This window comes from Spermophilus citellus (genome assembly GCF_964194105.1).
Source record: "Spermophilus citellus genome assembly, chromosome: 17".
In the NCBI taxonomy this organism is placed as follows: domain Eukaryota; kingdom Metazoa; phylum Chordata; class Mammalia; order Rodentia; family Sciuridae; genus Spermophilus; species Spermophilus citellus.
In genome coordinates, this window is record NC_138199.1 from 13481125 (window position 1) to 13509084 (window position 27960).

The 27960-nt window shown below is 48.8% G+C and overlaps 2 protein-coding genes across 6 annotated transcripts; both read left to right on the top strand.

Moving 5' to 3' along the window:
* The first annotated feature begins 206 nt into the window (after positions 1-206).
* HES7 (hes family bHLH transcription factor 7) lies at positions 207-5217 on the top strand. Of its 5 annotated transcripts, XM_081272458.1 has the most exons (6): positions 207-377; positions 743-809; positions 2742-2837; positions 2989-3042; positions 3432-3519; positions 3839-5217. In XM_081272458.1, the coding sequence occupies exons 1-6, from the start codon at positions 316-318 to the stop codon at positions 4288-4290; spliced, it is 819 nt and encodes a 272-aa protein (XP_081128584.1). In that variant the 5' UTR covers positions 207-315; the 3' UTR covers positions 4291-5217. The 5 variants fall into 5 exon arrangements, with proteins under 5 accessions (XP_081128584.1, XP_081128586.1, XP_081128587.1 ...); XM_081272460.1 differs by lacking the exon at positions 2989-3042 and having other exon boundaries at positions 212-377; XM_081272461.1 differs by lacking the exons at positions 207-377; positions 743-809; positions 2989-3042 and adding an exon at positions 1632-1814.
* Positions 5218-7057: 1840 nt separating this feature from the next.
* On the top strand, positions 7058-27793 carry ALOXE3 (arachidonate epidermal lipoxygenase 3). Its single transcript, XM_081272811.1, has 15 exons — positions 7058-7896; positions 8452-8656; positions 9684-9765; positions 10286-10405; positions 10687-10812; positions 13669-13772; positions 14302-14474; positions 15255-15398; positions 15485-15688; positions 15782-15868; positions 16449-16618; positions 17202-17323; positions 21658-21758; positions 22303-22473; positions 27488-27793. Exons 1-15 carry the CDS (start codon positions 7750-7752, stop codon positions 27665-27667), a joined length of 2136 nt encoding a protein of 711 aa, XP_081128937.1. The 5' UTR covers positions 7058-7749; the 3' UTR covers positions 27668-27793.
* Positions 27794-27960: the final 167 nt, after the last annotated feature.

Here is a 27960-nt window from a genome sequence, read left to right on the forward strand (position 1 = left end):
AAAAGGAAATATTATGTGTTGTGCTTTTTAGAAATATCATCAAATATCATTCTTCAGAGGAAAAAAAAGGGACACTGTGCATTGGCCGGGAATCGAACCCGGGCCTCCCGCGTGGCAGGCGAGAATTCTACCACTGAACCACCAATGCAGACAGAAAAGCACCTTGCGATCATCTTATTTGAGCTTGGAAAAATTGATGCAACTGTAAGCCCTGGGCTCGTGGAAGGAGAGGCCCCTAATGGTTAACGTGGGTGGAACGCCAGGTCATTCTTCCTCCCGCCTGGATCCGGCCACCCGGCCATAAAACCAGTCCATATGGCCAGGGGCGGCCCCACACCCGGGTGCGAACAGCCCAGGGCCCCGAGCCTCGCGTGCAGGTGAGAAAAACTCAACCCGAGCCCAGGTTCCCAAGGAGGGGGGCGGCGGGGGCGGATGGGGCCATACATCTGCTTTCCCATTTGGCCCAGGTAGGGGGTTGTGGGGTGTACTGGGAGGTGGGGAGCCCTGATTCCAAATGGAAGCCCCCTTCTCAAGGTCTTGGCCCGTTCAGACTAGGACTTTGGTAAGACAGGCTCCGCGAAAATACCAAGATGTGGAGGGGCGCTGGAAGGGTTTGGAGGCAGCTCCACTTGTCTCTGATTCCACAGGTATCTTCCATCTCTATAAGTAACCCTGTCTTTCTGTGTCCTTGTCACTGTCACTTTTGTGATGGCTCATCAAATTTTTTGATTTTTCTTCTCAGGTATTTCGTCCTGAAGTCTCCAAGTGTTCACCGATCTTTCTGCAGAGGGTCATGTTCTTGGTTTGAGGTAGGTGTTGATTCCCTTTTTGTATCCTTTTCTTTCTTTTTTAGGAAAACTTCCTGCTCCCCTATAGTCAGGAGGGTCCTCCAGAAGCAGGCAACTCAGGCACACTTGTGTAAGGTGTCCGGGCAGTGAATTTAGTTTTAAACCAAATACTTGTAAGTGGAAAGATCTTAACTCCTCTCCATACTTTAAAGACTAAATTCTTTAAAGAATAGATTTAACACTTTAAAGACTAGATTCTTCTTCTTTGAAGTTCCCCCTGTCCATCCTCAGTCAAGGTACTTTTCTCAGAGTACCTACTTCACTTTGTTTCTATAACGGCTGCTTTTCCACTAGATCTGCGGGATAAACTAGGCCTCTTGTTCATATGAACTGTCCAAACCTAGATTAGTGGCCCTTGTGCACAATGAGGGCGCAAGATATTGGATAAGTGAATGTAATTGATTTAGAACAGAGCGCTTTTTCCACTCCCAGGCAGAGGCCCAGCACAGTTGGGTTGCTCTCTGTATGAAGCAGGAAAGGGGGGGGGGTGTATAATATTCAGTTTGGAGGCTGAGAAGTGCTTTTATTTCAGTGTTAGTGGGGGTACAATGAGCCTACAAAAAGGCTGCAATTCTAGGAGAACTCCGAATTTCATCCTTAAGTGAGGTCTGTCCTAAATTACTTAAAACTCCCTCTACCCCTAATAGCCTCCTCCTTTCAGCTGGGCCCCGCCTCTTTATAAAGCCTTATGGTCCTTATACCAGCCGGTGCCTCATTTCCCCCATCACTTCCCACACTCCCAGGCCAGTTCCCCTCCCCCTTTCACTCCTAGTCTTTCCGGGAGCCTCGTGCCGGGGTCTTTCCCGGGTGGGATCTAGGTGCTGAAGGGGGCGGGGCCGTATTCTATCCCTCCTACCCGGGCGCTGCGGGATATAAGGATCCAGACAAGCAAAGACCCGGTCCGCGCCAGGGTCCGGAGGAGCAATGGTCACCCGGGATCGAGCAGAGAATAGGGACGGGCCCAAGGTGAGAGGCGGGAGGGGTGGGAGCAGAGGTCCTTGGTCTGGCCGGGGGAACCTGGGCACTGAAACAGTGGGTCGGTGGTGAGGCCGGGACACAGGGCTGAAATAGGAGAGGTGTCCAGGGGACCCAGGGAACCAGGAACTGGAAAGGAAGCTGCAAAGTGTGAAGGAGGTAGTGTCTGAGTAGGACCTGCGTGGGCGGCGGAAGGAGAGTTTTTGGGGTCTGGGTAACCTGGTCATTCAGCACCTTACGGCCTAAAGGAGTGGGAGGGGGCCAGATTTTCAATAAAACCAAGAGGATATAGTCAAGGGTTAAGGGTAGGAACAAAAAGAGAAGAGGATGGGCATTCTCCACTTAGGCCGCGAGCCAGGACTGGCCCAAGGCGGTCTTGGAGAGAAAGCCCTGGGTTTTTGTTCCAGAGGTTCGAGATCCGGTTGAAGATTTTAGGGTGAGCAAGTGGAGAAGGGTGACGGCCTAGACGGGTTTGAGGGAGAGGAGGAGGCGCGGTCGCGCTAGGTGTCTCCTTTTCTACACTCAGGGCCGCCAGCTCTGAGCCCCGCACCGTGCGGCCCACTTGCCTGGGCGCAAAGAGCGTCTCCAAAGTTCTCCACTGAGACAGAGACCGCACGAGATCGAGACGTAGAGAGAAAAGAGGAGAGACACAGAGAGGGGAGGAGGGAGGACGAGACTGAGAGAGGAGAATGCAGAAGATCCGGGAGAGAGAGGAGGCGAGCTACAGAAGCGGATCCTAGGGGCGTCGGGGTGGGGGCGGGGGGAGCGGAGGTGGAACGAATGGGCTCCGCCCTAGTCAATCTGGGATCCTGGGCAAGGGGTGGGAGGGGGCTCTCCCAGCGGCGGGATCCCGACGCCCGTGCGGCTGCGCTGAGTCTTGGTCCGGTGGGCCCGCTCTCCCTTTCCCGCTGGTCGCAGATGCTCAAGCCGCTTGTGGAGAAGCGGCGCCGGGACCGCATCAACCGCAGCCTGGAAGAGCTGAGGCTGCTACTGCTGGAGCGGACCCGGGACCAGGTCAGTCCCTCCACCAGTCCCGGACCCCCAAGCAACCCGTTCCCGCGTCCCAGGGATTCCCACTGGGATTGGGGCGGGGGCATAGGCTGGAGTGGTGACCCTGGCCCCAAGACATCCTGACCCGAGCCCGGTCTTTGGAATCCTATCCCAGACCCCCCCGCCTCTCATTCTCAGAGGGCAATCTTCTTCGCCACCCCTCGGGTCTGTAAGTTTCCTTTCAAGTTCTGTGAATTTCGCTCCCAGGGTGGGTCAGTTTCACCTTCGGGTTTCTAAATGTCCCCTTTCCATACATTCCCCAAATCAGCCAGCGTCAGTTCTACCGGTGGTTTTCACTCGCTGGGTTGCTCTTTCAAATCTCCTCACATATTGGGTATTGGTTCCATCCCCTGGGGCTGGACAGTTTCGTCTCAGGGTGGGACAGGACCATTCTTGGTCATCTCACTCCACATTCGGTCGCGCGTTCTATGGGCAGCGCGCAATTGCGTTCCGGGGGCACCCCCAGCTCCCGTATCCGCCCCTCCCTTCTTCCCCCTGCCACTTTCCCCCTCTCTCCCCACCCCTTTCTGTCTCTGCGCCCTCCCCTCCCGTCTGTAGAACCTCCGGAACCCGAAGCTGGAGAAAGCGGAAATACTGGAGTTCGCCGTGGGCTACTTGAGGGAGCGAAGCCGGGTGGAGTCCCCGGGTACAGCGCCGGGGTCGGGTAGCTGAGGGAGGGAGGGAGGACCTTTGGAGGCTCGGGACGGGGAAGCTGGGGCGGGCCTTGCGGTGGACGGTGGGCTTGGGGAGTGGCAGACTCTACTCCTAGGCGAGGTTAATAACACCCGCGCGTGTCTGTCTCTGTGTCTCTGTCATTTTCTCCCTCTGTACATCCATCTGGCTTCCTGTCTCTATGCGCCCGTCTGATCTCGGTATCTCTGCGCCCGCCCCTTCCCTCACCCCTGCTGGGCCCCTGCCCTGCCCGCCTGTCCTCCCGCCGGCCGCACCCGCCGCCGCGGCTCCAGGGATTCCCCGGTCCCCAGCCCAGGACGCCGAGGCGCTCGCCAGCTGCTACTTGTCTGGTTTCCGCGAGTGCCTGCTCCGCTTGGCGGCCTTCGCGCACGATGCCAACCCGGTCGCCCGAGCCCAGCTCTTCTCCGCGCTGCACGGCTACCTGCGTCCCAAACCGCCGCGGCCCGAGACGGTAGATCCCAGGCCTCCAGCGCCGCGTCCACCGCAGGACCCCGCCGCACCAGCCCTTGGCCCCGCGCTACACCAGCGCCCCCCAGTGCACCAGGGCCCCCCTAGCCCGCGCTGCGCCTGGTCCCCATCCCTCTGCTCCCCCCGCGCCTGGGATTCCTGCGCGCCGGCGCCCCTCACCGGACTTCTGCCGCCGCCACCACCGCCTTACAAACAAGACGGGGCGCCCAAAGCCCCGCCACTCCCGCCGCCCGCTTTCTGGAGACCTTGGCCCTGAGCTTTTGGGGGTGGGGTGGGGGCGGGGGCTGGGGGAGGGGTAGAGACTCCAGCCGGAGGGCAGCAGAGGGACCCGGGCATCCGGGCGAGGTGTTGGGGAGGGCGGCGGGGCGCGCGGGCTCAGCGCGCGGGTGAAATGTGGTCTATATTAGAGTATCTATATAAATATATATTTCCCTGGTTCCTGTCCCTCTCCCTGCCCCCAACACCGCGTCTAGGATTGTACCTTTCTAACCCCAGCCCAGCCCCAGCCCCTTCCCGAGTCCCTAGTGCATGGAATAAAATGGTTATTAAATCCCGGTGTGTCCCGGAGCCGGGGGCCTGCCTTTATCTCGGCGTCCACGCCCACTTTCCCTTCCCTTCTGTTTCCCACCCCCAGTCCTACTCTCCAAGGCCCAAGCTCCGGGGTAGACAGGTAAGTAAAGAAGAGAGCAGAGCGGATACTGAGGTTGGAGCTGAGACCAAGACGAAAATGCAGATAGGGCAGGGGGAAAAGGTCTGACAGAGAGAAAAGAACAAACTTGAAATAAAACCGACTCTGGTGGGATTCGAACCCACAACCTTTGAATCGCTCTTTCGTCACTAGAAGTCCAATGCGCTATCCATTGCGCCACAGAGCCACCTGGCGGGCGGTAGCGTCTCGTAGCTTACGGGTAGTAGCATGGGGGAAGGGGCAGAATGACAGTGGTGTTGATAGGAAATTGGGCGGGGCGTGTTAGGAGCCTATGGTTAGGATCTCCGAGGCCAGCCGGGGAAAAGTATGTTGCTCAAGCACGTGCGCCAGGTGGGAGTGAGGGCGCACAAGTGTTCCAGAAACAGGGAGGGAAAGCAAACAAACAGGAGCGAGCAAACAAGTGCAGAGCTTCGGCTGCCCGCTTGGAAAGTGCTTCCAGCTCAGGTGCAGTCCAGTCCCACGTAGCCCCACTAAATAAACGTGTTTTGCTATAAATTTCTGAGTCCCTGTCTTTTGGTTTGTTTTGCCATTGTCACGATGCAGTTCAGAGGCTCGACGGTTCCCTGTTCTTGAGTTTTAAATGTGAAAAGGGAAACTAGTCAATTTAACGTTATCGTCTCTAGCCCCATTTTTCTTCTGCTCTCTTAGGAGGACAACGAAGACGACGAGTTTCCATGCAGGTAGCGTGGCCGAGCGGTCTAAGGCGCTGGATTTAGGCTCCAGTCTCTTCGGAGGCGTGGGTTCGAATCCCACCGCTGCCAGGCCAGAGTTTTTCCCTTGAGCTTTATTCTCGTGAATGAGTGCCAAGACTACACTAGAGGTGTATAATTTTACAAGGACCATCGAGGTGTTTTAACTGCTGACTGTTCTCTTTGGTTTCCGAGGCAGATAGTGGATATACATCCATACCCCAAGCCAAGATCTGACAGAAACTGTTTGTGTAAACCTGAATTTTATAGTTGGTCTTCATTTTGACATCGTCCCCAAGTATAACTATCTCAAAATTAACACGACTTTCAAAATATCTCAATATCTAGTAAGTTATCCTTGGATGTCTGTTATAGTGGCTGCAACTATCCTGTTTGAAGACTTCAGAGAAAGGTCTTAAGTAGCTTCTCTCGGGTCGCACTAGAATGTCACTTACAAAATCAGCAAATAATACATCGGATGTAGTGGTATCAAACCTAAGAAAAGTTAAGGTTCCACCGAGATTTGAACTCGGATCGCTGGATTCAGAGTCCAGAGTGCTAACCATTACACCATGGAACCCCTCTTTTGGGTCACTCTTCGAAGTTTATATACATTACTTAACACCCTATTTTGTCATTTACGGAAACCCGAACAACCGCTCCTGGTTACTGAGCATCTGAAATATTAATAAATATGTACTGTCAATGTTTAACGCATCTGAAATATTAATAAATATGTACTGTCAATGACTAACGCTTAAGGCTGTACGAAAAAAGAAAAAATTTATTAGAAATGCATATTAAAATAAGAATCGGGAGATGGGGTTAAGTAAAATATATTATTAAGATACTTCACCGTATTCTTTTTACTCTTTTTGCTGTGGTTACTAAAAAATTTAAATATGTTTGCGTAGCTTTTGCTACCTTCCCTCGGTCATTCGTTTGACTTTCTTGAATATAAATCCCTGACCCACTTAACACCATTTCCTCTTAAAAGAAGGTACTGTATTTTCCTTTTTATCATGCTTTTGTTCAAAGGTATTAGCTGTATTCGAAAACAAACCTCACAGATAGGGGGAGGGGAAAAAAAGGCCGACGCCCGAACAGGGACTTGAACCCTGGACCCTCAGATTAAAAGTCTGATGCTCTACCGACTGAGCTATCCGGGCTCTTGCGTGTGCTGCTTTCTCTTATCTACAAGAGGTTTCTCATACGAAAGCGCAGGCTTGTAGAACGGTTTAAGAACTGTGTGCTTTTAGGCAAAGGACCCTGACACCCACTTGGAGAAAATGGTTGTGGCGCACCAGCTGCTAATTGAACTTTTTTCACTTTCCTTCTTTAGAACGCTGTGAAGGCTGAAACTCGGGCTGGAGCTTCGCGGAGTCTGAAACCTTAGATGCCCGGACTGGCCGCGCGGGGCCGCTGCGGGCTACAGCCTTTCCTTCCCAAAAGGTTCCTCTCTGGCCCCTGTGACCTGCATCCTGGAAATCTCGGGCTCTCGGGCTCCCAGGCTCCCGCCCACCGGCGGCAATCTGAGGGCGAACCAGGAGCGAAAAGAATGCCACTTGAGGTCTTTAGATGCTGTGCACTAGGACTCTATTTTATTCTCTCCATCGGCCCTTTTCCAAGGGAGAAACTGAGATCGGGTGTGCCAAAGGCTGGAGATAGGGCTGAGTGTGCGGAGTGGTAGGAGAGCTTTTACTGACCTCCCCATGGTGTACTGTGCTGGGATGAGTCTGCGACTCACCTGCAAGTGGCTATAGTCACGTGTGATTTATGACCGTAAGCGGCTCACCTGTGAATAGTGAGTGATTCACATAGATGATTCACGTGTAGGAATTCGGATCCTCTGTGTTCAGTTTTGTCTGGGAGATAGGAGAAAAGGGTCTTGGAGAAAATTGATGAGCGGGTATATAAAGGCCTCAGGGATCAGTCGAGTCTCCGGAGTCCCAGGAGAGGAGCAATGTTCCAATGATACAGGCATCATCTCCTCCCTAACTTTGTTCCTCCCTCCCCAGTGGACCCAGGCTTCTGATATTCATCTGGGTGAGCCAGCCAGAGGGACCGGCTGTGCAAGCAAACAAATATTAGGGTGCAAGTCTGTGGGCGGGGAGAGGAAGTCCAATCCATCAGCCAGAATCTTCGGTGAGAGAGGAAAGCAGGTGCATCCCAGAGAGAGCTAGGACCTTCCTCAGGCCTATCCTTCCCTAGCCCCTAGCCCTCAGCATCCCACCCTGCCGCGACTGTTGGTCACCTCCTCCAGGCCATTTGCTGCTGTGGCCAGCGTTGCCTGGGGCATTCTTCCTTTCCTCCCACCATGGCAGTGTACCGCCTGTGTGTGACCACTGGTCCCTATCTGAAGGCGGGCACACTGGATAACATCTCTGCCACACTGGTGGGCACGTGTGGTGAGAGTCCGAAGCAGCGGCTGGATCGAGTGGGCAGGGACTTCGCCTCTGGATCGGTAAGTACAAAGGAGAAAGAGAAAAACCTCTGAGGGGAAGGGCCCGCAGGCACCCTGAAGAAGGGGAGGGGATGGTTATCCCTGCTGGACTCTCCTGTTTTTGCTGAACTCGGGATGCTCGCCCTGACCTCTTTTCTGGGATGATAAACCTTACCCAGGCACTACGGTACAGAGGAAGGAGTACAGGCAGAGGCTTCCTGGCTCCTCCCATAATGGACAGTGGGCTTTGGGCAAGTCTCTTTCCCTCTCTGAGCCAGTTTTCCCTTCTCTAGAGCAGATCGCCTGCCTTCATCAGTCTCAAGGTTATTTGCTAGTGGCCTACGTTAGTGTGTCCCACCAATCAAGGTGGCTAGGGAAATCCAGTGCCAACTCTGCTCACACATCCCCTGCTTCTACCTGGATGAGGGGCTGCATTTTTCTCATTCACAAAGGAACTGCGTGGGTCAGCAGCAGCTCAGGTTTATAAATTGGCATAAGCCGAGATGGATGCACCTTGCAGAGGTTGGCCTTACCAGTTACCTGCCTTTCAACAGCTTGCTCCCTTGGTCACTCCAGGTACAGAAGTACAAGGTGCGCTGCCCAGCAGAGTTGGGCGAGATCTTGCTGCTGCGCCTTCACAAGGAGCGCTACGCTTTCTTCCGCAAGGACTCCTGGTACTGCAGCCGCATCTGTGTCACTGCCCCAGATGGTACCATTGTCCACTTCCCCTGTTATCAGTGGATTGAGGGCTACTGCACCATGGAGCTGCGGCCAGGAACAGGTGGGCCAGAGGGTAGGGCTGCTCTGTACTCCAGAAAGCATCTTTTGGGATTAAGGGTGGTGGCTCCCTGTGTGCAGGATGTATGACATAGGGATGGGATTAGGAACTGTGCTTCCACGAAGATGTTTTCTGAAAAATGTGCTATTAATACTCTGAAATGCAAAGTCTTTCTGGGCAATATTTACTCCTCTGCAGGCACACACAGACATACACTCTTACACACACACACACACACACACACACACACACCTACCTAAGCAATTTGTGTTCCACAGCCTCCATCTGCACTCTTAGATAATTCATCTGGAACCCAGAAGGAACTAGCAAGCTAATTAGATTTCAATAGGTGGAGAAGCCCTGAATGTATAGACTGTAGCTGGAGAGTCCCAGTCCCCCATTTTTAGCTTTTCTAGAGTGAATGAATGAAATCCCTGAGAGGTGAGTTTGAATCCCTTGTTGAATTTGTGGGGTCTTTTCAAGGATATTGGGCTTGAGTCCCTCCTGACTCCAGAGCTGGCATCTCCACAGAGGAAACAGCAGGCTGCTCTGTTTGTTGAGATGAGTGTCAGGGATGAGTGATGATATTCCAGGTCAAGGGTAGTTGAATGAACATGGCCTCATATACTTCACTATGAAATGCCATCCTTCCGTACAGTGCATCCATTAATCCACAAATATATTTGTTTATTAGTTGTTTCCCAAGTGCCTGTTATATGCATGGTGACTGGGGCCATGCCAGATGCTGTGAATACAAAAAAATGAATAGAGTGTGATGTGCCTTCAAAGAGACAACAGTCTAGAGATGATTTTTTTTAAAGGAAAAAGTTAGAAAAGTGTTATAATTTGGGGATGTAGTTGACTCAAATCCCTGATGAGTGCATGAAGAACATGGGAGCATTCCCCACGTAATGCACATGAAGATGGCTGTGAGATTGGTCTCAAGTGTTAGGAGGTGCAGGCTATGTTTGTAGGAGGAGGTGTTATTTGAAAAGAGACTTATAAGAAGAATAATTTTCATTCCCTGCAGCAAAAACTATTTGTCAAGACTCCCTTCCCCTTCTTCTGGATCACAGGAAACAGGAGCTCCAAGCCCGACAAGAATGCTACCGGTGAGGGTGGGCTAATTTGACTTTTTTGCCCATCTGTATTCTGACTTCAGCTTTAATCAGATCATTCCTAACTCTGACATGGGTTTTAACCTCAGGGGCCCAATTCTGATCAGGACCTCATTTAAATCTAACCCCAAGCCAGGCATGGTGGCACTGGCTTATAATCCCAGCAATTACAGAAGCGGAGGCAGGAGGATTGTAAATTTGAGGCCAGCCTGAGCAATTTAGGGAAACAATGTCTCAAAATAAAAAAAATAAAAAGGACTTGGAATGTAGCCTAGTGGTAGAGCATGTGTTGAGCATGCTTGAGGCCCTAGGTTCAATCCCTAGCATTGGAAAAAAAAAAAAAATCCTATCTGGATCTGAAGCCCAGTGCCTTCATTGAGAAATTTCCAATTCTCTGTTCCTTACCCCCAAAGTGAGTGGTTTCTGGAGTTTTAATCTGAAGTCATATTTTTAAAAACTAAAGCTTCTGTTTATCCCAAGTTTGATCTGCCATTTCTGGTCTTTCTCTGGGCAGCTGGAAGATCTATGCCCCTGGCTTCCCCCGAATGGTGGATGTCAGCAGCTTTGAGGAGATGGAGTCAGACAAGAAGTTTGCCTTAACCAAAACGACACCTTATGTAGAGCAGGAAGACAGGTGAGGGCCAGGGCTTGGGAAGGAGGTGGAGGGGTGTAAAGTTGGGAGTATGTGGGCCGAGTAGCCTAGAAGGAGGAGTCTATAACAAATACAGTTTAATTCAAGTATCAGGAGCAGAGGGGGACCAGGGATGGGCCTGAGGGGTCTAGCAGAGAGGGCAAGGGAGGAGCCAGGAGTGAGGGGAGATATGAGGTTAGGACTGAGAGAGGTAATTAAGGGGAATGGGTTACAAGTTCTACCGATTGGTTTCCGTCCTTCATCCTCCCACCATCTCTTCACAGCCCTGGGAACCGTTACCTGCCTGGCTTCCCCATGAAAATTGACATCCCATCCCTGCTGCACATGGAGCCTAATATTCGATACTCAGCCACCAAGACCACCTCGCTGATCTTCAATATCATCCCTGCGTGAGGCCACTGCCCTCTCTGCACTCCTGCTTGCTGTCCCTTCTGCCCCACCCCTTTGATGCACATCTCACATCTTTGCCCCAATACCTCTCCCTGCCCTCCATTTTCATCTCCCGCTGATCCCAGGCTCCCCCTACCTGTTCCCCACCACCCTTTTCCTTATCTCTCAGTCTCCCCACTCTCTGCCACCTCTGCCGCTCTCAGAGCACCTACTCTGAGTGTAGACTGAGGAATACTGGTGAGACCATTGAGCAGGACCCAGTCCTTAAGCTCTAAGTTGGTGGAGCCAGACCACCTCCAGCTCGGATCCCATAACCAACACTTTCTAGTTATGTGTCCTTGATTTCCACTTTAGTCTCTAAAGAATCTCCTCACTTGTAAAATGACAATAATGCTGGGTGTGGTGACACACACCTGTAATCCCAGCTACTTGGGATGCTGAAGCTGGAGGATCATTTTTTCAAGGCCGCCTGGGATTGTGTCCTTACTGAGACACTTACTGAGATTATGTCTCAAAATAAAATGAGAAAGGGCTGAGGACAGAGCTCAGGCAGTAGAACACTTGCCTAGAATGTGCAAGGCCCTGGCTTCCATACCCAGGACCACAGGGGAGAAAATATTATCCCTACTTCATAGATTTTGAGGAGTATTAAGTAAGACATCCAGCATATAATAATCTCTCAATAGATTTTCCTTAGTAGTAGTATTCAGAGACAGCCTTTGGAGGGAGGAATTCACAGGGTCACTAAGGAGGCATTCATGCAGTTAATTAGCCATCAAAGGAGTCAGCAGTTTAAGTAAATAGCTAGAACTCTTAAGTGTGATATGGCTGGAATCCAGTTAACCCTCTGGGTTCCTGGAGAGGAGAGGGGTCAGCTGAGTCCAGGCAGTTCCTTTTGGGAAAAGAGGTGGGATTGAAGCAGGCTGGGGAGAGAGATGAGGGGAGAATAGGTGGGTCCTGCCAAACCTAGTTTGGGGACAGTAAGCCAACAGCTTTGGCAGGACTGGAGACTTAGCTGGTCACCTGTGCAGGGGCTATATGTGGCCTTCCAGAGAAGGCCAGGACAAGGAGCTGGGCCTCCATCTCTTGAACCTCTGTGTCCAGGATGATTCTTTACAAAAGCAATAGATGGAAGGGAGTGCAGAGGTGGGGGAGTGGACACTTTGGAGTGTGTGCAATGCTTGAAGTGTGTAGGCAGTGTGTCCTGGCTTGGCCTTCAGGACAAGAACACCTTGAGAGTCCCAGTTAGGACTAGGGACCAGAGGAGCATCTGAGAAGGCAGAAAGAGTCCTTTTGTTCTCAGATATGCAGGTTTAGGCAGAAAAGGGTACAGGAATCCACTGGAAACACCATTCTGGGGCTCAGAGAAGGGTCAGAGGGACAAGGGAGCTGATGTTTTGCTCCATCCAGGAGTTTACAGGGAATTGAGCATGGGGTTTCTTCAGAGTGTTGTGAAAGAAATTTGTGGCAGGCCCTAAGAAAGGAAAGATCTCTCTCTCTCTCTCTCTCTCTCTCTCTCTCTCTCTCTCTCTCTCTCTCTCTTTCTCTCCCTCCCTCCCTCTCTCCCTCCCTCCCTCCCTCCTTCCCTCTCTCCCTCCCCTTTATTTGCCTCCTTAGCCTCTACTTTCATGATTACCTTCCTGCCAGTTTTTTTCATCTTCTGGGTTTTGATTGGCAGGCTTTGAGCAAATATTTGTGGGATGAATGAGCAAGTGCTTAATGAGTCCAAGTGGTTATGAATCCCTCCTTCTCCTCTGCCTTCCCCAGTTGCTCATACTCTTTAGGGCACATTAATGTCCTTATGTGGGCTAACTTATTGACTGATTGCCACATGCTGACCAGTTCCATGCTCCATTCCCTTTCTTTTGGTTCAGTCCACTTGATGAGTGCTTATTAGAAGCTGGGTATCTTGGGGCATACAGACTGAGTCTTGCCCTAAGAAGCTCACAGTCTAATGGGGGTGAGATATATATCCCACCCCCTGATACACACTATGTTGATAATGAATGCAGGAGATAGTGGGTGTTTCGTGCAAGATCCAAGGCATATTTTGGGGAAGCTGAGTCAGGCAAGACTTCATAAGGACTTCACATCAGAGATGCACCTAGCAGAACAGATAGATCTCATAGTAGGTAGAGATGTAGGATATGGCTTTTTAGGAGAGGCCCAGCTTGAATGAAGCTCAGAGGCAGGGGAATTTAATCTCAAGCATTTTCCCCCCTGATTGTAAAATAATGTTTACTATAAAAAAATTTAAACAGTATACACATTTACACAAAGTCCTCTCAGCTTGCCAATTCCACTTTTACTAGTCCATTGTAGAATGTTCATCTTTGAGCCAGGTGTGGTAGTCCATGCCTATAGTCCCAGATACTCAGGAGGCTGAGGCCAGAGGATCACTTAAGCTCAGGAGCTCAAGACCTTGGTTGGCCTTGTCTAGTGCACAGAAAAAGCTGGAAAGGTTGATTGAAACTGACTGATGGGGAACTTCATGGACTACTCAGGCTTGACACTTGGAGCTTTGTTCTGTTGGCAGAGGGGGGCCAGTGAGGGTCTTGGACAAGATGGAAGGTTAAATAAAGCAGGCCAAAGTACCAGTAAGCATGACTTCTCTGTATCTGGGGTGAGGGCAACACTTTTGCATCCCTGCCAGGGATGTTTGCTTTTGAACCAGGTACCCCCCCAGGCTACAGAGCCTCACTGACACCTAGACTTTTTCCTTCCAAGCAGATTGGACTTTCTACTTTCTAAAGCACTTTCTACTCTGGGAAATGACTCTGTCAGTTCTCTCCAGGCAGGAACCCGGTGGCCCCCAACAGACCTCAGGCCTCACTCTCACCTTCCCCATCCTTAAGGTCCTTGGGCATGAAGATTCGAGGGCTACTGGACCGCAAGGGCTCCTGGAAAAAGCTGGATGACATCCGCAAAATCTTCTGGTGCCACAAGACCTTCACCTCAGGTGTGCAGAGCTAGGCAGGGGATGCCCACCCTTCAATTTACCTCCCATTCAGACCTCTTCCTCCCCTTCCTGGGACACAGTCCTCTCCCAGTTCTCCCAGGGAGACTGCTGGATTCAAGTGGGAGAAACTCCTGGTTCCACTGATGGTATCCTCCAGATTCTCCTCTGAGGAGGAGATACGAATAGGGAAGTGAGAATAGAGGGACACTGTCTTCCCCAAATAGGTTCATGGTCATTTAGGAGTTCTGATCTTGATCAGGGGCACACAGTTCACTTCCTTACTCCTGCTACCAGGTGTTCTGAGCTTTGGGTTCAGAAAGTCTGAGGTTCAAATCCCTGCTCTACCATTCAAGTGGACAAGTCACTCCATCCCTCTGACCCTCTGTATCTAGCATTCAATTGAAGATGTAATTGTACCTACCTCATAGAGTTGCTGGAAGAAAAACCTAAGAATGAGCAAGGGCTGGGCAGGACCAGGACCTAGGGAAGTTGTTTTGAGACCTACTGGTCCCTTCTCTTGCTCCCCTAGAGTATGTCACAGAGCACTGGTGTGAGGACAACTTCTTCGGGTACCAGTACCTGAATGGCGTCAATCCTGTCATGCTCCATTGCCTTTCCAGCTTGCCCAGCAAGCTGCCAGTCACCAATGACATGGTGGCCCCCTTGCTGGGACCAGGCACCTGCCTGCAAACAGAGTTAGAGGTTGGTGAGGAACTTAGCAGTGGGCCTAATAAGTGGGACATGGGTGGGTTGCCATGATGGACAAAGGGTGTGTGTGTGGAGGGTAAGGTTGGAATGGCCTAGGCCTGTGAGCCTCAGCTTCTGCACAGCCCTGGGCCCTGCACATTGTTCAAATAGAGCAGATATGGACAAGAGCCAGGTGGGCTTGGGATAGTTTGAGGACTGTTGGGGAACTCCAAGATCCCTGGTGTGAGAGAAAGCTGCTTTAGGACAGGTCAATAGCAGGGCCAACAGAGGTAGTTGAAATAATTATGAAGGACTAGGAGCTTCGAGAATGTAGGAGTAACAATGATTCAGTCTTTCTAGGGCAGCCAAGCCCTCAGGAATTGTCCAGAAGGTTAGAGACGTCGTTGGTTTTTTTTTTTTTTTTTTTTTTTTTTTGAGTGTTGATTTGCTGTTATTGGATACACAGAGGTCAGACCTCAGAAGGGAATTACATCTGAGTTGAGAGAGTAGAAGGACCAGGTACAGTGGGGAGGAGGAGAGGATGTTGGCTTGTCCAAGTCGAGAGGCCAGGTGAGAGATTGCTCAAAGACAGACTCACCTCGACCTCATTCCGAACATTCTGGGAAGGGTGCGGTACCCAGTTTATGGCTACCCACTTGGCCATAAGTGCAGGCACCAAGAATTACTGAGGCTGGAAATGGGGACATCAGCTCCTCCTTGAGGTGGGCAGAGAACGGAGAGGGAAGATGAGCACTGATGGGGAGGGTATGCTAAACCTTTGTGCGCCTTCTCCAGAGGGGGAACATCTTCCTAGCGGACTACTGGATCCTGGAGGAGGCCCCAGTCCATTGTCTAAATGGCCGCCAGCAGTATGTGGCAGCCCCGCTCTGCCTATTGTGGCTCAACCCCCAGGGGGCGCTGCTGCCCTTGGCCATCCAGGTGAGCCTGAGGGTGGGGCTTCGGAGGTTGAGGCCTCAGGGGGTGGACAGTCTGGAGTCTCGCCTCCTCTTTACTCTTGAGTGCAGCTCAGCCAGACCCCGGGGCCCAATAGCCCCATCTTTCTGCCCACTGACTCCGACTGGGACTGGCTGCTGGCCAAGACGTGGATACGCAACTCTGAGTTCTTGGTGCACGAAAACAACACGCACTTTTTGTGCACGCATTTGTTGTGTGAGGCCTTCGCCATGGCTACGCTACGTCAGCTGCCACTCTGCCATCCGGTCTATAAGGTGGGTAGCAAAGCTGGATAGGGACGAAGGGGGCGTGACCCGGGCGGCAGTTCCCCCTGATCTTTGGCTCACGTGACCTCTTTCCACTCGCAGCTCCTGCTTCCCCACACTCGCTACACCCTGCAAGTGAACACCATCGCAAGGGCCACACTGCTCAACCCCGAAGGCCTGGTGGACAAGGTGCACCCTCCCTGCTGCAGCTCTGAGGCCCCACCCTTGAGTATGCTTTGTCCCGCCCACAAGCTTTGTTCAGCCCCGAACCATTGCGCAACCCGGCTGGCTGCTTTCCACAAGCCCCGCCCCTCTGCGCCAGTCTCCAACTTGCCGGGTTCATAAACCGTCTGCGTTTGCCAATTCTCCCACGAGATCTCAAAGTGGAATAAATAGCAGTGGGGATCTGGGGGGTCCCCACTAAGACTCCACCCCCACCCCAAACCACCGTTCTCTAGGTAGTACACCTCCAGCTCCAGCACTACCCTCATCTGATTGCGCTCAGTCAGGCTCTTACCTCTCTGGCTATTAGGTCATATTTTTAGTTATCAAATATCTCATGATCTTCCCCCTGTAAGTAGCGGGGCTGCAACCTGGGCAGCTTGTGTCAGGGATGTGATCAGCCATCTGGATGCCTGATCTGTGGTCGTGGAGGGTTTGGCTAACCTCAGAAGCCCTTCCCTGGGTCAAGTCGCTAGCCCCATCTCATATCCAGGTCCTGGGGTGGGGTTTGGGCAAGCCTGAGAGCCAAACTGTTCTGTGTCTGCAGGTCACGTCCATCGGGAGGCGCGGTCTCCTCTACCTCATGAGCACAGGTCTGGCCCACTTCACCTACACCAATTTCTGCCTTCCCGATAGTCTGCGGGCCCGAGGCGTCCTGACCATCCCCAATTACTATTATCGAGACGATGGCCTGAAGATCTGGGCGGCCATTGAGAGGTGCGGTCCCAACCCATCAGCCCCTCCAGACCTAGCTCCTGGTGTCTGGGCAGTGTGGGGCCCCTGTGTGTTCCTTCCAGTTGAGACCCTTGGGGCTGGGGATTCCAGATATTTTCAGACTCCAGACTAGGGAGGAATTGGAATTGGGGTGCCTTGTGAAATGGAAGCTAGAAAGGTATTGAGTGTAGTGAATGCAGTGGATGAAGGGAAAGAGGGGGTGTCCAGAGGAGGAGTCAGAGATCAAGACTTTATCCAACAGCTCAGGATGGCTGTGACCTCCACACAGGCAGGCTCTCTCCCGAATGGTGAATGAGGAGGAGGATGCAACCTGAGGCTGTTGGTGCATTCTCCCCCAGGACCCTGTGCAGAAAGGAGGCCCAAAGCCTCTGTGACTTAGGACAGGAATGATATTTCAGGGAATACTGGGCACTCAGGACCCCACCGAGCTCCCCCAACCTGGGGGGGACTCTCATTGGACTCTGACAGCCTGCCTCTCCCTAGCCTAAACAGCAGTGGACCTTGGTGTTCTGGCTAGGCTTGGGCCCAAGGTCACTTCAGAGGCATCATCATCTCTTTCCTGCAGCTTTGTCTCAGAAATCGTGAGCTATTATTATCCCAGTGATGCGTCGGTGCAGCAGGACTCTGAGCTGCAGGCCTGGGTCGGTGAGATTTTTGCTCAGGCATTCCTGAACCGGGAGAGCTCAGGTATTCCTTGTCTGTTCCCATCCCCACCCCAAACCCCTACAGGTTCTTGATGATCCAGTTCTCCCTCTGGCTTCCCCGCTTCCATTAACAGATTCTTATTTATTATTGTCCCACTTAGCGCATGAGAAAATAGGTTCAGAGAAGCCTACAGAGGCAGAATTCTGATCCTTCCACCTTTATACAAACTCATCCATTCACTTTCACTTACTGAACTCTGAACTTTGTCAATGTGCAGCATGCAGTGGTAGGAGCCATCTCTGACTTAAAAGGATTCTCGAACCTTCTCTCATATCTTCTCATGCCTGTCCTGACAGGTGTTCCTTCCAACCACCAATGTCTCTTCATTTCCTGTGGCCACAAACTTCTTCATGGTGTGGGTTGATCTTGTTGCCTGACTCCTGACTGACATTTGTCACCTAACCTTAGCTGTCCCCTGTTTTCTGGCACTGCCTGAAAGGACTCTCAACCACCAACACCAGTGGTGCCTCTCAACCTCCTTTCCTTAAACTCAATGCCAAGCAGATGCCCCCACACCACCCTAATTTCTTTAATCTTCCATTAGCTCCAGGGAGGTTATGGCCTCCTGACACTCCTACTTCTTCCTGAAATCCAGCAGTCTCCCCATCCCAGAATTTGGCTTGCCCTGGCTCTCTGACTTCTCTTTCTACCCCTCTGTGATGGAATGAGCTCTTCTCCTATTTCTCCTTTGTGACTGATTTTCAGAAATCCCATATTCCCTCTCTCTGAAGGACTTTTCTTTTTGGCATCCCACTGTTGCCCTTTATAGAGGAACTTCTGACCTTGCTTGGGTTAAAATGGTTCCAATGTCCATCCTTCAATTTTCTCAGCCCAGCCTGAGACTTCTCTCAGCAGGGTTGTAGCTTTCAGCTGGCTTACTGCTTCTGGTGGCCCCACAGTAGAGTTCCTGTCTTTGGAGACCCAGGGAGGAGAGGTGGTCTCAGATCACCTTCATATGGAGAGAATAGCTATTGCAGTTCTATCTGGGATGGGATGGGGCTTGGAGCTTCTTTTTTTCTTTGTGGTACTGGAGATTGAACTCAGGGTCTCACATGGTAGGCAAGTGCTCTAACACTGAGCTACATCCCCAGCCCCTGCTTTCTTTCTTTTTTTTTTTAAACAATAACAACAAAATTTTTTTTCAAACATATAGCAATGTATAGTATAATCAGCATCCATTTACCCATTTGCCAGATTCAACAACACTATTTATTATTAATCTGTTGCTTTTTGTTTATTGATGACTTCCAACGTCACCCCACATCTAGTCCACATTCAAGTTTCCCTACCTGTCCAGTTTTCCCCCAGTTGATTCCATTGATTCAGGAATCAATCAAGGATCACATGGTACACATTTTGTTAGTTTTGCCTTTAAAGTTGTTTTTAACTCAGAAGGGCACCGCTTCCCCCTCTGCTTTTTTTTTAAGAGAGAGAATTTTTTTAATATTTATTTTTCAGTGGACACAAATCTTTATTTTTATTTTATGTGATGCTGAGGATCGAACCCAGTGCCCCGCGCATGCCAGGTAAGCGCGGTACCACTTGAGCCACATCCCCAGCCCACCCCTCTGCTTTTTAAAATCATATGACATGGCCTCAGGGAAGAGCCCAGACTAGTTGTTCTGCACAATGTCTCACCTTCCAAATTTCTCTCATGGTTTTCTCTTGATGTCATTTATCTTGTTCCTTTGTCTCCTGTGTTTTTTTGTAAACTGGAAGAAATATATAAAGGTTGTACATTTTTTGGCAAGAATATTTCTCAGGTGATGCTGTGTCCTCTGCATTGCATCATCCTGGGAGGTGCTTGATATCAGATTGTCTCAGTGGTAGTGATGCCAACAGTGATTTCTAGGTTAAGGTGGTGACAGCCACATGTTACTTGGATTTTTTAAAAGGTGACCTTTCCTTGTGTTCTGCCAACCTAATGTTGATAGGAGTCATCCTGATCTGCTTCTCCACCCTACCTGGTATTGTTTTTTGTTTGGTTTTTGTTTTTCCTGTTTAAAAACTAGACCAAATGGGCACGGTGGTGCACACCTATAACTCCAGTGGCTCAGGAGGCCGAGGCAGGAGGATTGCAATTTGGGGGCCAGCCTGAGCAGCTTAGCAAGGCCCTAAGCAACTTAATGAGACCTTGTTTCAAAATAAAAAGGACTGGGGATGTGGCTCAGTGGTTAAGCACCCCTGGATTCAATCCCTGGTAGAAAAAAAAAAAGTTTGCAGGCAGAGGTATAGAGGTATAGTAATGCAGATACCCTGAGGCTGGAGCCTTTTGGTGTTTTTGAGGGCTATCAGGAAGGCCTGAGTGGCTGGAATAGAGTGAGAAGAAGAAAATTTGAGAAAGAAAAGAGAAGGAATGGGAGCCAGATCAACTAGGGCCATGGTAAGGTGAGTGAGAGGGGAACTCCTTAAAAGGTTCTAGCGAAAGGCAACATCATCTGATTTATGATTTCTTTTTCTTTTTTGGGGTAGTGAGGATGGAACCCAGGGCCCTGTGCATGCTATGCCATGCAAGTGCTCTACAACCAAGTTACACCACCAATCTCTGATTTATGATCACTTTGGCTGTCATGTAAAAAACTGGCTGGACAAGGTGAAACGAGTGGGATTCATCCAGAAGAGAGATGATGGTGATTGGGTATGGTGGAGATCGAGGAGAGATAAGATTCTGAAAATCTTTGCCAATATGTATAGTATGAGATAAAAAGAGGAGCAAATGCACATGTTTTGACCTGGGCAACTAGATAAAGAGTGCAGTTATCGGGGGATTGGTTCCAGAATCTCCACGGAGACAAGATCCTCAGATGCTCCAGTCCCTCATATGAAATGGTATAGTATTTGCATAGAACCTACACACATCCTCATGCATACTTTAAATCATCTCTAGATTACTTTTAATACCTAATGCAGTGTAAATGCTATGTAAATGGTTGTCATACTATGTCTTAGGGAATAGTGAAAAGAAAAAAAAAGTTTGCTGTTCTCCCCCCCCCCCCCAGATATTTTTGGTCTAAGTTTGGTCTAAGTTTGGTTGAACCCACACTTGTGGAACCCCCTGTGCCGAAAGGGAACCACTGAGGGAGGGCTAGGATGAAGAGTTGGGGGAGTCAATCATTTGGTTTTGCATAATTAGGTTGGAGGTGCCGTGGGGATGGGGGGACATCAGGGAAGCAGCTGCAGGTTTATGCCCACTGCTAAGTCAAGTTCAGGAGCCAGGAATGTGAATCTGGGAGTTGTCAGTGAGTGGGAGCTGGGCAAAGCCGCAGACTGGGGTGAGGTTAGTGTGGTACAGAGAGGAGGACAGAAGGCTGAGCTCTTCTCTCTCCAACTCTGACAGGGCTTCCATCTTTGCTAACCCCCCCCCAAAAAAAACACACACTTTTTTTGGTACTAGGAATTGAACCCAGAGGTACTTTACCACTGAGCTACATTCCCAGCCCTTTTTATTTTATATTTTGAGAAAGGGTCTCACGAAGTTGCTCAGGGCCTTGCTAAGTTGCTAAGGCTGGCCTTGAACTTGCAATCCTCCTGCCTCAGACTCCTGAGTCACTGTAATTACAGGCATGCACCACTGCACCTACTCATCTTTGCCAATTCTTTTCAAATTGTATTTATTTACTCATTTTTGAGATGGTGTCTTGCTATGCTGCCCAGGCTGACCTTGTATTCCTGGGCTCAAGCAATCCTACCTCAGCCTCTTGAGTAGCTGGGACTACAGGCATGCACTATTGTGCCCAGCTTCTGTCATCCCTCAAATTTGGGAGAACCCCTTCTCTTCCTCCAGGAAGGTCTTTCCTAACCACTGTTGCCCCAGTGCCTATTTCCGTCCTAGCTGTCTTCTCCTTCAAGAGTCAAATCCTGGCCTTAGATATTTCTTTCTTCTTTCATCACTCTGTGCTTTTAAATAACACTTGGTGGTCATCTGTTTCTGCTACCAAGCAGAAGATGATCCATTATGGGGTGCTTGGACAGATCTTGGTAAATTGAGTAAATTAAGTCATTAAGTACTAATATGGGCTGCAGAGTTTTAGAGGTCAGAAAGAGGCAGCTTGGTGCTGGGCTTGAACCTGGCTTCATCATGAACCCTGTCAATCAAACATCTCCTTTTCCCGTCTCAGCACCCAGCTCCTATCTAGAAACCACAGACCTTGGTGATGGCCATCCCTAACTCATCCCATCCAAAATCTTAGTCTAAAGACAGGTGTGGTCCATGTCCAAGTCCTTACTCTCCATTTGCAATGGGCTCCTGCCCTCAACTGCCCCTAGGAATTCAGTCCCTCCCATTCCCACCCTCTTCCTTTCCTCTCCACACCCAGGCTTCCCAAGCCGCCTGTGCACACCAGGAGAGTTGGTGAAGTACCTCACTGCAATCATCTTCAACTGTTCCGCCCAGCACGCTGCTGTCAATAGTGGGCAGGTAAGGTTGCAGAGAGCAAGCTTCATAAAAGGTGTTAGGCTTGGCAAGGGATTTGGTGCCAATGTTCAGGTTGCAAGCATGGGCAGATCAGGTTTGGGTGATTTTATGATCAGGGTTGGGGCTGGAATGGCAACTGGGCTAGTGATGGGTGATGGCTGGGTGGAGCTAGGTCCAGGGTTACAGAGGAGACTCAAGTTAGAGTTATGTTGGGAGTAGAGTTTGTGGGCTCCTATCTTGGTCAGGACTGGACCAGGTGGAGTATCAGGTTGGCTCTGTGGCATGACAGCCCAAGGCCCTTTTCTAGGATTACCTACTCTCTAGGTCCTCCTCCCTCCCTGGTGACTCACCCCACCCAGTCCTGGAACATTGGGTAGGGAATGACAAGTGGTGAGCTGGGCTCCTGTCCCACTCCTGGGGTTTTCCACAATCCCCTAATTTCCCAATAGCAAGACCTGGGATGGTGGAGGTGGGATTGGCAATGATGAGAGGAAGCTAGTCCTCATCTTCTGGCCAGCTGATCCAACTGGGGTGGGTGTCTCCACAGCATGACTTTGGGGCCTGGATGCCCAATGCTCCCTCATCCATGAGGCAGCCCCCACCTCAGACCAAAGGGACCACCACCCTGGAAAGTTACCTGGACACCCTCCCAGAAGTGAACATCACCTGTAACAACCTTCTCCTCTTCTGGTTGGTCAGCCAAGAGCCCAAGGACCAGGTGTGTGTATAGTAGTGTGGATGGGGAGTGGGTCTTGCAGGGCCTGGGCTGTGGAGAAGGTGAGCAGTGGATGATTCCCTCAAAGACACACATTAAATCAAATACCAGTTTAGTGGCTGTGTTATAACTTCCATCTAATTCAGAAGTTTACCAATCCATCCATCCATCATCCATCCATCCATCCATCATCCATCCATCCATCCATCCATCCATCCATCCAATCTTTCCCTCCCCATCAGTTACTCATACATTCTCCCAAACATGAAACAAAAATGTTTGGGTACCTCCCATGTGTCAGCACAGCATTGAGTGCCAGGCATTTAAAATTGAGTGAGGACTTTCCTGCCTTTTAGAAACCTGTGGTCTAGTTGAGGAGCATTGGGTAAATGAAGAAGGGCTGTAGGAAGTACACACATGTTAACTCTTCCATTTAACATGTACTTCCTGAGCAGTGTGCCAGATACTGGTGGACAGCCACAGGCACCTTGTCCATGAGCTTTAGGGTTTAGGGACAAAGTAAAGATAGGGCCCTGTGGAAGCTAACAGGGTCTAGGAGAACCTGAGAAAGCTTCTTGGAGGAAGTGACATTGAAGCTGAAACCTGTGGGACAGATAGACAAAGGAGGGGCAGGGTTGGTTTCTAGTCAGAGGGAAGGACACAAGCAAGGAGTGGAGGGGAGATTCCACTGGTGTGTTTGTAGGATCATTATGGTTTAGTGCAGCAAGATGGCAGGTGGAGAGGAAGGTGGGTCTTTGCAGAATATTCGTTCAGAGGAAAATGGACAATAAGGGGGTCACTCAAAGGCTTTAAACCAGATATGACATGACTCAATTTGCTTTAGCAAGGGTGCTTATGTGGCCATGTGAATGGGTGACAGGGACAATTGTAGACTCAGGAGACAGAGAGGAGGCAGTTAAGTATCAGAGGTCAGATGAGTAGCCCTTTAATCACCAACTGCTGTCATTGCTATTCACACATTATTTTATCAGTCATGACTCTGCCTTCCAAGTCTTGCTCACAAGTTCTTCTCTGACACGTGAGCATCTTCTTTTTCTCATGCTTAACTCCATTTGTTGGTAGAAAGATTGCAAATATTTTATCTCCCTAGAAAGTTTTGGTTTTGTTTTTGGAGACAGAATCTTGCTTTGTTCAAGGCTGACCTTCAACCTCTAGACTTAAGCAACCCTCCTGCCTCAGCTTCCCAAGTAGTAGGGCAGGCAGGTGCCACAACCCCTAACTAAGAACAATTGTTTTTTCAGTGCCAGGGATGGAACCCAGGGCCTCAAGCATACTAGGCAAGCACTCTACCACTGAATTACACCCCAGCCCTTCCTAGCAAGTTTTAACTAACCATCTTCTATCCTAGGAATGGCAGGATCTTGTCCCTGAATCTTGCCTTTTACTGTTCCCAGAAGAATGAGTAGGCAGAAGGATGAGGGTGAGAAGTTTAACTTGGAAACTTATAAGGACAGTAATAGCAGCTGTCACTTACTGAGGATCCATCACTTAGTCATTATATCAGATACTTTGCACACACTGTCTTAAAATACAAAATAAATTGTAGCTATATTTAAAGTGTTTAGTGTAGTGCTGGCATATAAATGTTCAATAGATGGTAGTTCATTTATGGGGGAAAAACTGAGGTTCAGAGAGATTAAGTAATTTGCTCCAAATCACTTAACTAGGAAGCAGACTTTGAATACAGCCTGTTGTATTTTTTTGTTCAGCTCATCTGGTGACTATGATACACTTTTAGAAGTTACATATCAGTCTGGTAAATAAGACATAAAACTGGTTCTTTGAAAAGACCAATAATATAAAGAAGCTATAGAACTTAAATACACAATATTAGGAATGGGGAAGGGAATACAAGTTTTGTTGTTGTTGTTTTTTATGGTACCAGGGATTGAACTCAGGGGCATTCGACCACTGAGCCACATCCCCAGCCCTATTTTGTATTTTATTTATAGACAGGGTCTCAGTGAGTTGCTTGGCACCTCACTTTTGCTGAGGCTGGCTTTGAACTCGAGATCCTCTTATCTCACCATCCTGAGCTGTTGGGATTACAGACGTGCCACCACAGCTGGCCAGAGGTTTTTAAACTATAAGAAAGTACTGATTACAAATTACATTGCTACATTTAATAGAGGTGAACCAATCTTTCCTTCTTAGAATAAACTAGACTCCATCACGGCACATTATTGTTTTACTATACACTATTGACCTTCATTGGCTGGTATACTTGCTTACAGTTTTACACAAGCAAACTTGGAAATCTAGATGAAAGAAATGATTTTTCTAGGAGAATGTAAACAATTGAAACTTTGGAAGAGATGAAAACCAGATTTAAGTGTAAGTTTGTAAAAGAGGGGCTGGGATTATGGCTCAGTGATAGAGCTCTCGTCTAGCATGTATGAGGCCCTGGGTTCAATCCTCAGCACCACATAAAAATAAATAAACAAAATAAAGGAATTGCGTCCAACTACTTCTAAAAAAAATAAATATTTAAAAAAAAGTTTGTAAAAGATCTGATTTCTTGGAACAAGTTCTTCCTAAGTCATTCAAACTGCTTGAAAACATAGAAAAAGGTGGAAGCCTCCTGAATAATTTCACTGAATTATGGAACCCTGATAATAATATTTTTTAATATTATTTAAATATTTAATATTTAAATATTAATTTAATATTTAAATATTAATATTTTTTAAATATATATATATTTTTTTAGCTCTGCATTGAAACAACACCTTTATTTTATTTATTTATTTTTTAATGTGGTGCTGAGGATCGAACCCAGTGCCTCATACATGCTACCACTGAGCTACAATGCCATCCCCCAAAGACAGCAATCTTTTTAAAAAATATCTTTATTTGTATTTGTTTTATTTTTATGTGGTGCTGAGGATCAAACCCAGGGCCTCATGCATGTCAGGCAAATGCTCTACCACTGAGCCACAACCCCAGCCCAAGACAGCAATCTTTAAGAAGAGAGGAGGGTCTCATTAGAGGGCTCCAGTCTCAGATTGACTTACGACCTATGTGACCTCAAATATATAATTTGTCCTCCCTAAGCCTCAATTTCCTTATCTGTCAAGTGGGCATGGTAAGAGTACCTGTCTTAAGATTGATGTACCCTTGTAATGGTGCATGTAAAGTGCTTTACATGTTAGCTGTTATTAAGAAAATGAAATTATAAATTTCTTCTACTCAGCTACCACAATCTGAAAAACATATCAGCCAATGAAGACCATAATGTCTAGTAGGACAATAATGTGCCATGACAAAATCTCCTTTATTCTAGGAATGAAAGGTTGGTTCAACCTTACGAAATGTAGCAATGTAATTTGTTACATTAACAAAGAAGCATACCATATAATCATTTCAATATATGATGAAAAAAGCATTTGATCAATGTGAAAAACATTTTAATAAAAACTCAGTGTCAAATGAAACCCCCTTAAGGGTTTTTTTTTGTTGTTGTTGTTTTAAATTGGTTTTATTTTTTTAAATATGTGACAGCAGAATGCATTACAATTCTTATTACACATATAAAGCACAATTTTTCATATCTTTGTATATAAAGTATGTTCATGCCAATTCATGTCTTTATGCATGTACTTTTTTTAAAAGTATTTTTTAAAAAATTGTTTTTAGTTTAGTTGGACACAATACCTTTATTTTATTTGTTAATTTTTTATGTGATGCTGTGGATTGAACCCAGTGCTTCATGCATGCTAGGCAAATGCTCTACCACTGAGCCACAACCCCAACCCCCCCCCCCCCCAAGGGGTTTTGATGAAAATATGTTTAAGAAAATGGTGGGGGCTGGGGTTGTGGCTCAGAGGTAGAGCACTTGCCTGGCATGTGTGAGGCACTGGGTTTGATCCTCAGCACCACATAAAAATAAAATAAAGATATTTAAAAACAAAAGAAAAAGAAAATGCTGGGACTGGGGATGTAGCTCAGTGATACAGCACTTGCCTAGCATGTGTGAGACCCTGGATTTGATTCTCGGTGAGGGGAGGGAGGAGAGAGAGACAGGGAGGGAAAACTTATGATGAAATAATAGAGGTCTCCTCATTAGAATCTGGGACAAGAAAATAATGCCCACTATTACTGCTATTATTTAACACTGATCTGAAGAGCTTCATCAGAGCAATAAAAACAAGAAACATGAGTAGTACTGACAGCCAGTTTGTATGAAGGTTATATCAGGCCGGATGAGTGTGCTTGTTAGGAGGCTGGGCCTGGGCATTGTGTTGGTGCACTGGTTGTATGAAGTGATGTGGAGAGAGGGACAGTTCTGCATACAGGTGGCATTGACACTAAAGGTCATTGTTCATTGTAATATTTTTTTTTTCGTTGCTTTTTTTGGGGGTTAGGGATCAAATCCAGAACCTCGTGCACATGGGGAAAGCATCTACCCCTGAGCTAATACCCCAGCCCTCCTGGTGACATTTCTTGATAGTGGTTAGCCATGTGGTAAAGTGTGACAGTGTTATGATGATTGTGTTGGCAAAATTTCCATTATGTCAGTTCATTGTGAGGATGCCTCACAATCAGGATTCTGGTTGCTCTCAGGGGCTGTATTCTTGGATCTATTTAAGTACGTCTATGCTTATCTCAGTTGCGTGATGAACATGATTGTGCTCTTCTACTTCAAAGAACAGCTCAGGGCACTGGAAAGAAACTTTAAAGAATATCTAGTTCAATTCATTCACTTTGAGATGTAGGAATTAAGTCTCAAAGAGTCAAAGTCACACACAAAAGGTCAGCAAAGGGAACACTGAATTTAAGTTGGCTGGCTCCCAAATCTGTCTCTTATACCCTGTGGGCTCTGGGTGTTGGGAGGCTGTATGGAGTGATGATTTGGGGTGGTGGTTTGAAGGGTTTGTTCGCAATGGCCATCATGGGGTCGTGCCTGTGACTGCGAGGGTTGCCACATGTGATTCTTCTTTATCGTCCATGCTATCTGAACATCATCCTGACCTGTCATCTGTATTTTTTTTCCCAGAGACCTCTGGGCACCTACCCGGATGAACACTTCACTGAGGAGGTCCCACGCCAGAGCATTGCCACCTTCCAGAACCGCCTGGCTCAGATCTCAAAAGATATCAGGGAGCGGAACCAGAGCCTGCCCCTGCCCTATGCTTACCTGGACCCTCCGCTCATTGAGAACAGTGTCTCCATCTAACCCCCTCCTCAGACCACCCCAGAAGAAAGGAAGATCCAAGCTTGAGGAAGTCAAGTTTCTCAGGGTCTTCCAGACCCTTCCATCCTCCTTGTTCTCAGCCTGAACCTTCTTTTCTGCCAATAGGGACCTTTTCAGCCAAGATGGCTCTAGAATCATATGAATGGGCCATGAATTGTGAGGGATCGGGATAACAGTGTGTGTGTGTGTGTGGGGGGGGAGCCGCTGACTAAAGCCAAATGCACAATAGACTTCCAGAAAAGGAAGGAACCCTTGTGCCCCTTGCCCTACTTTGG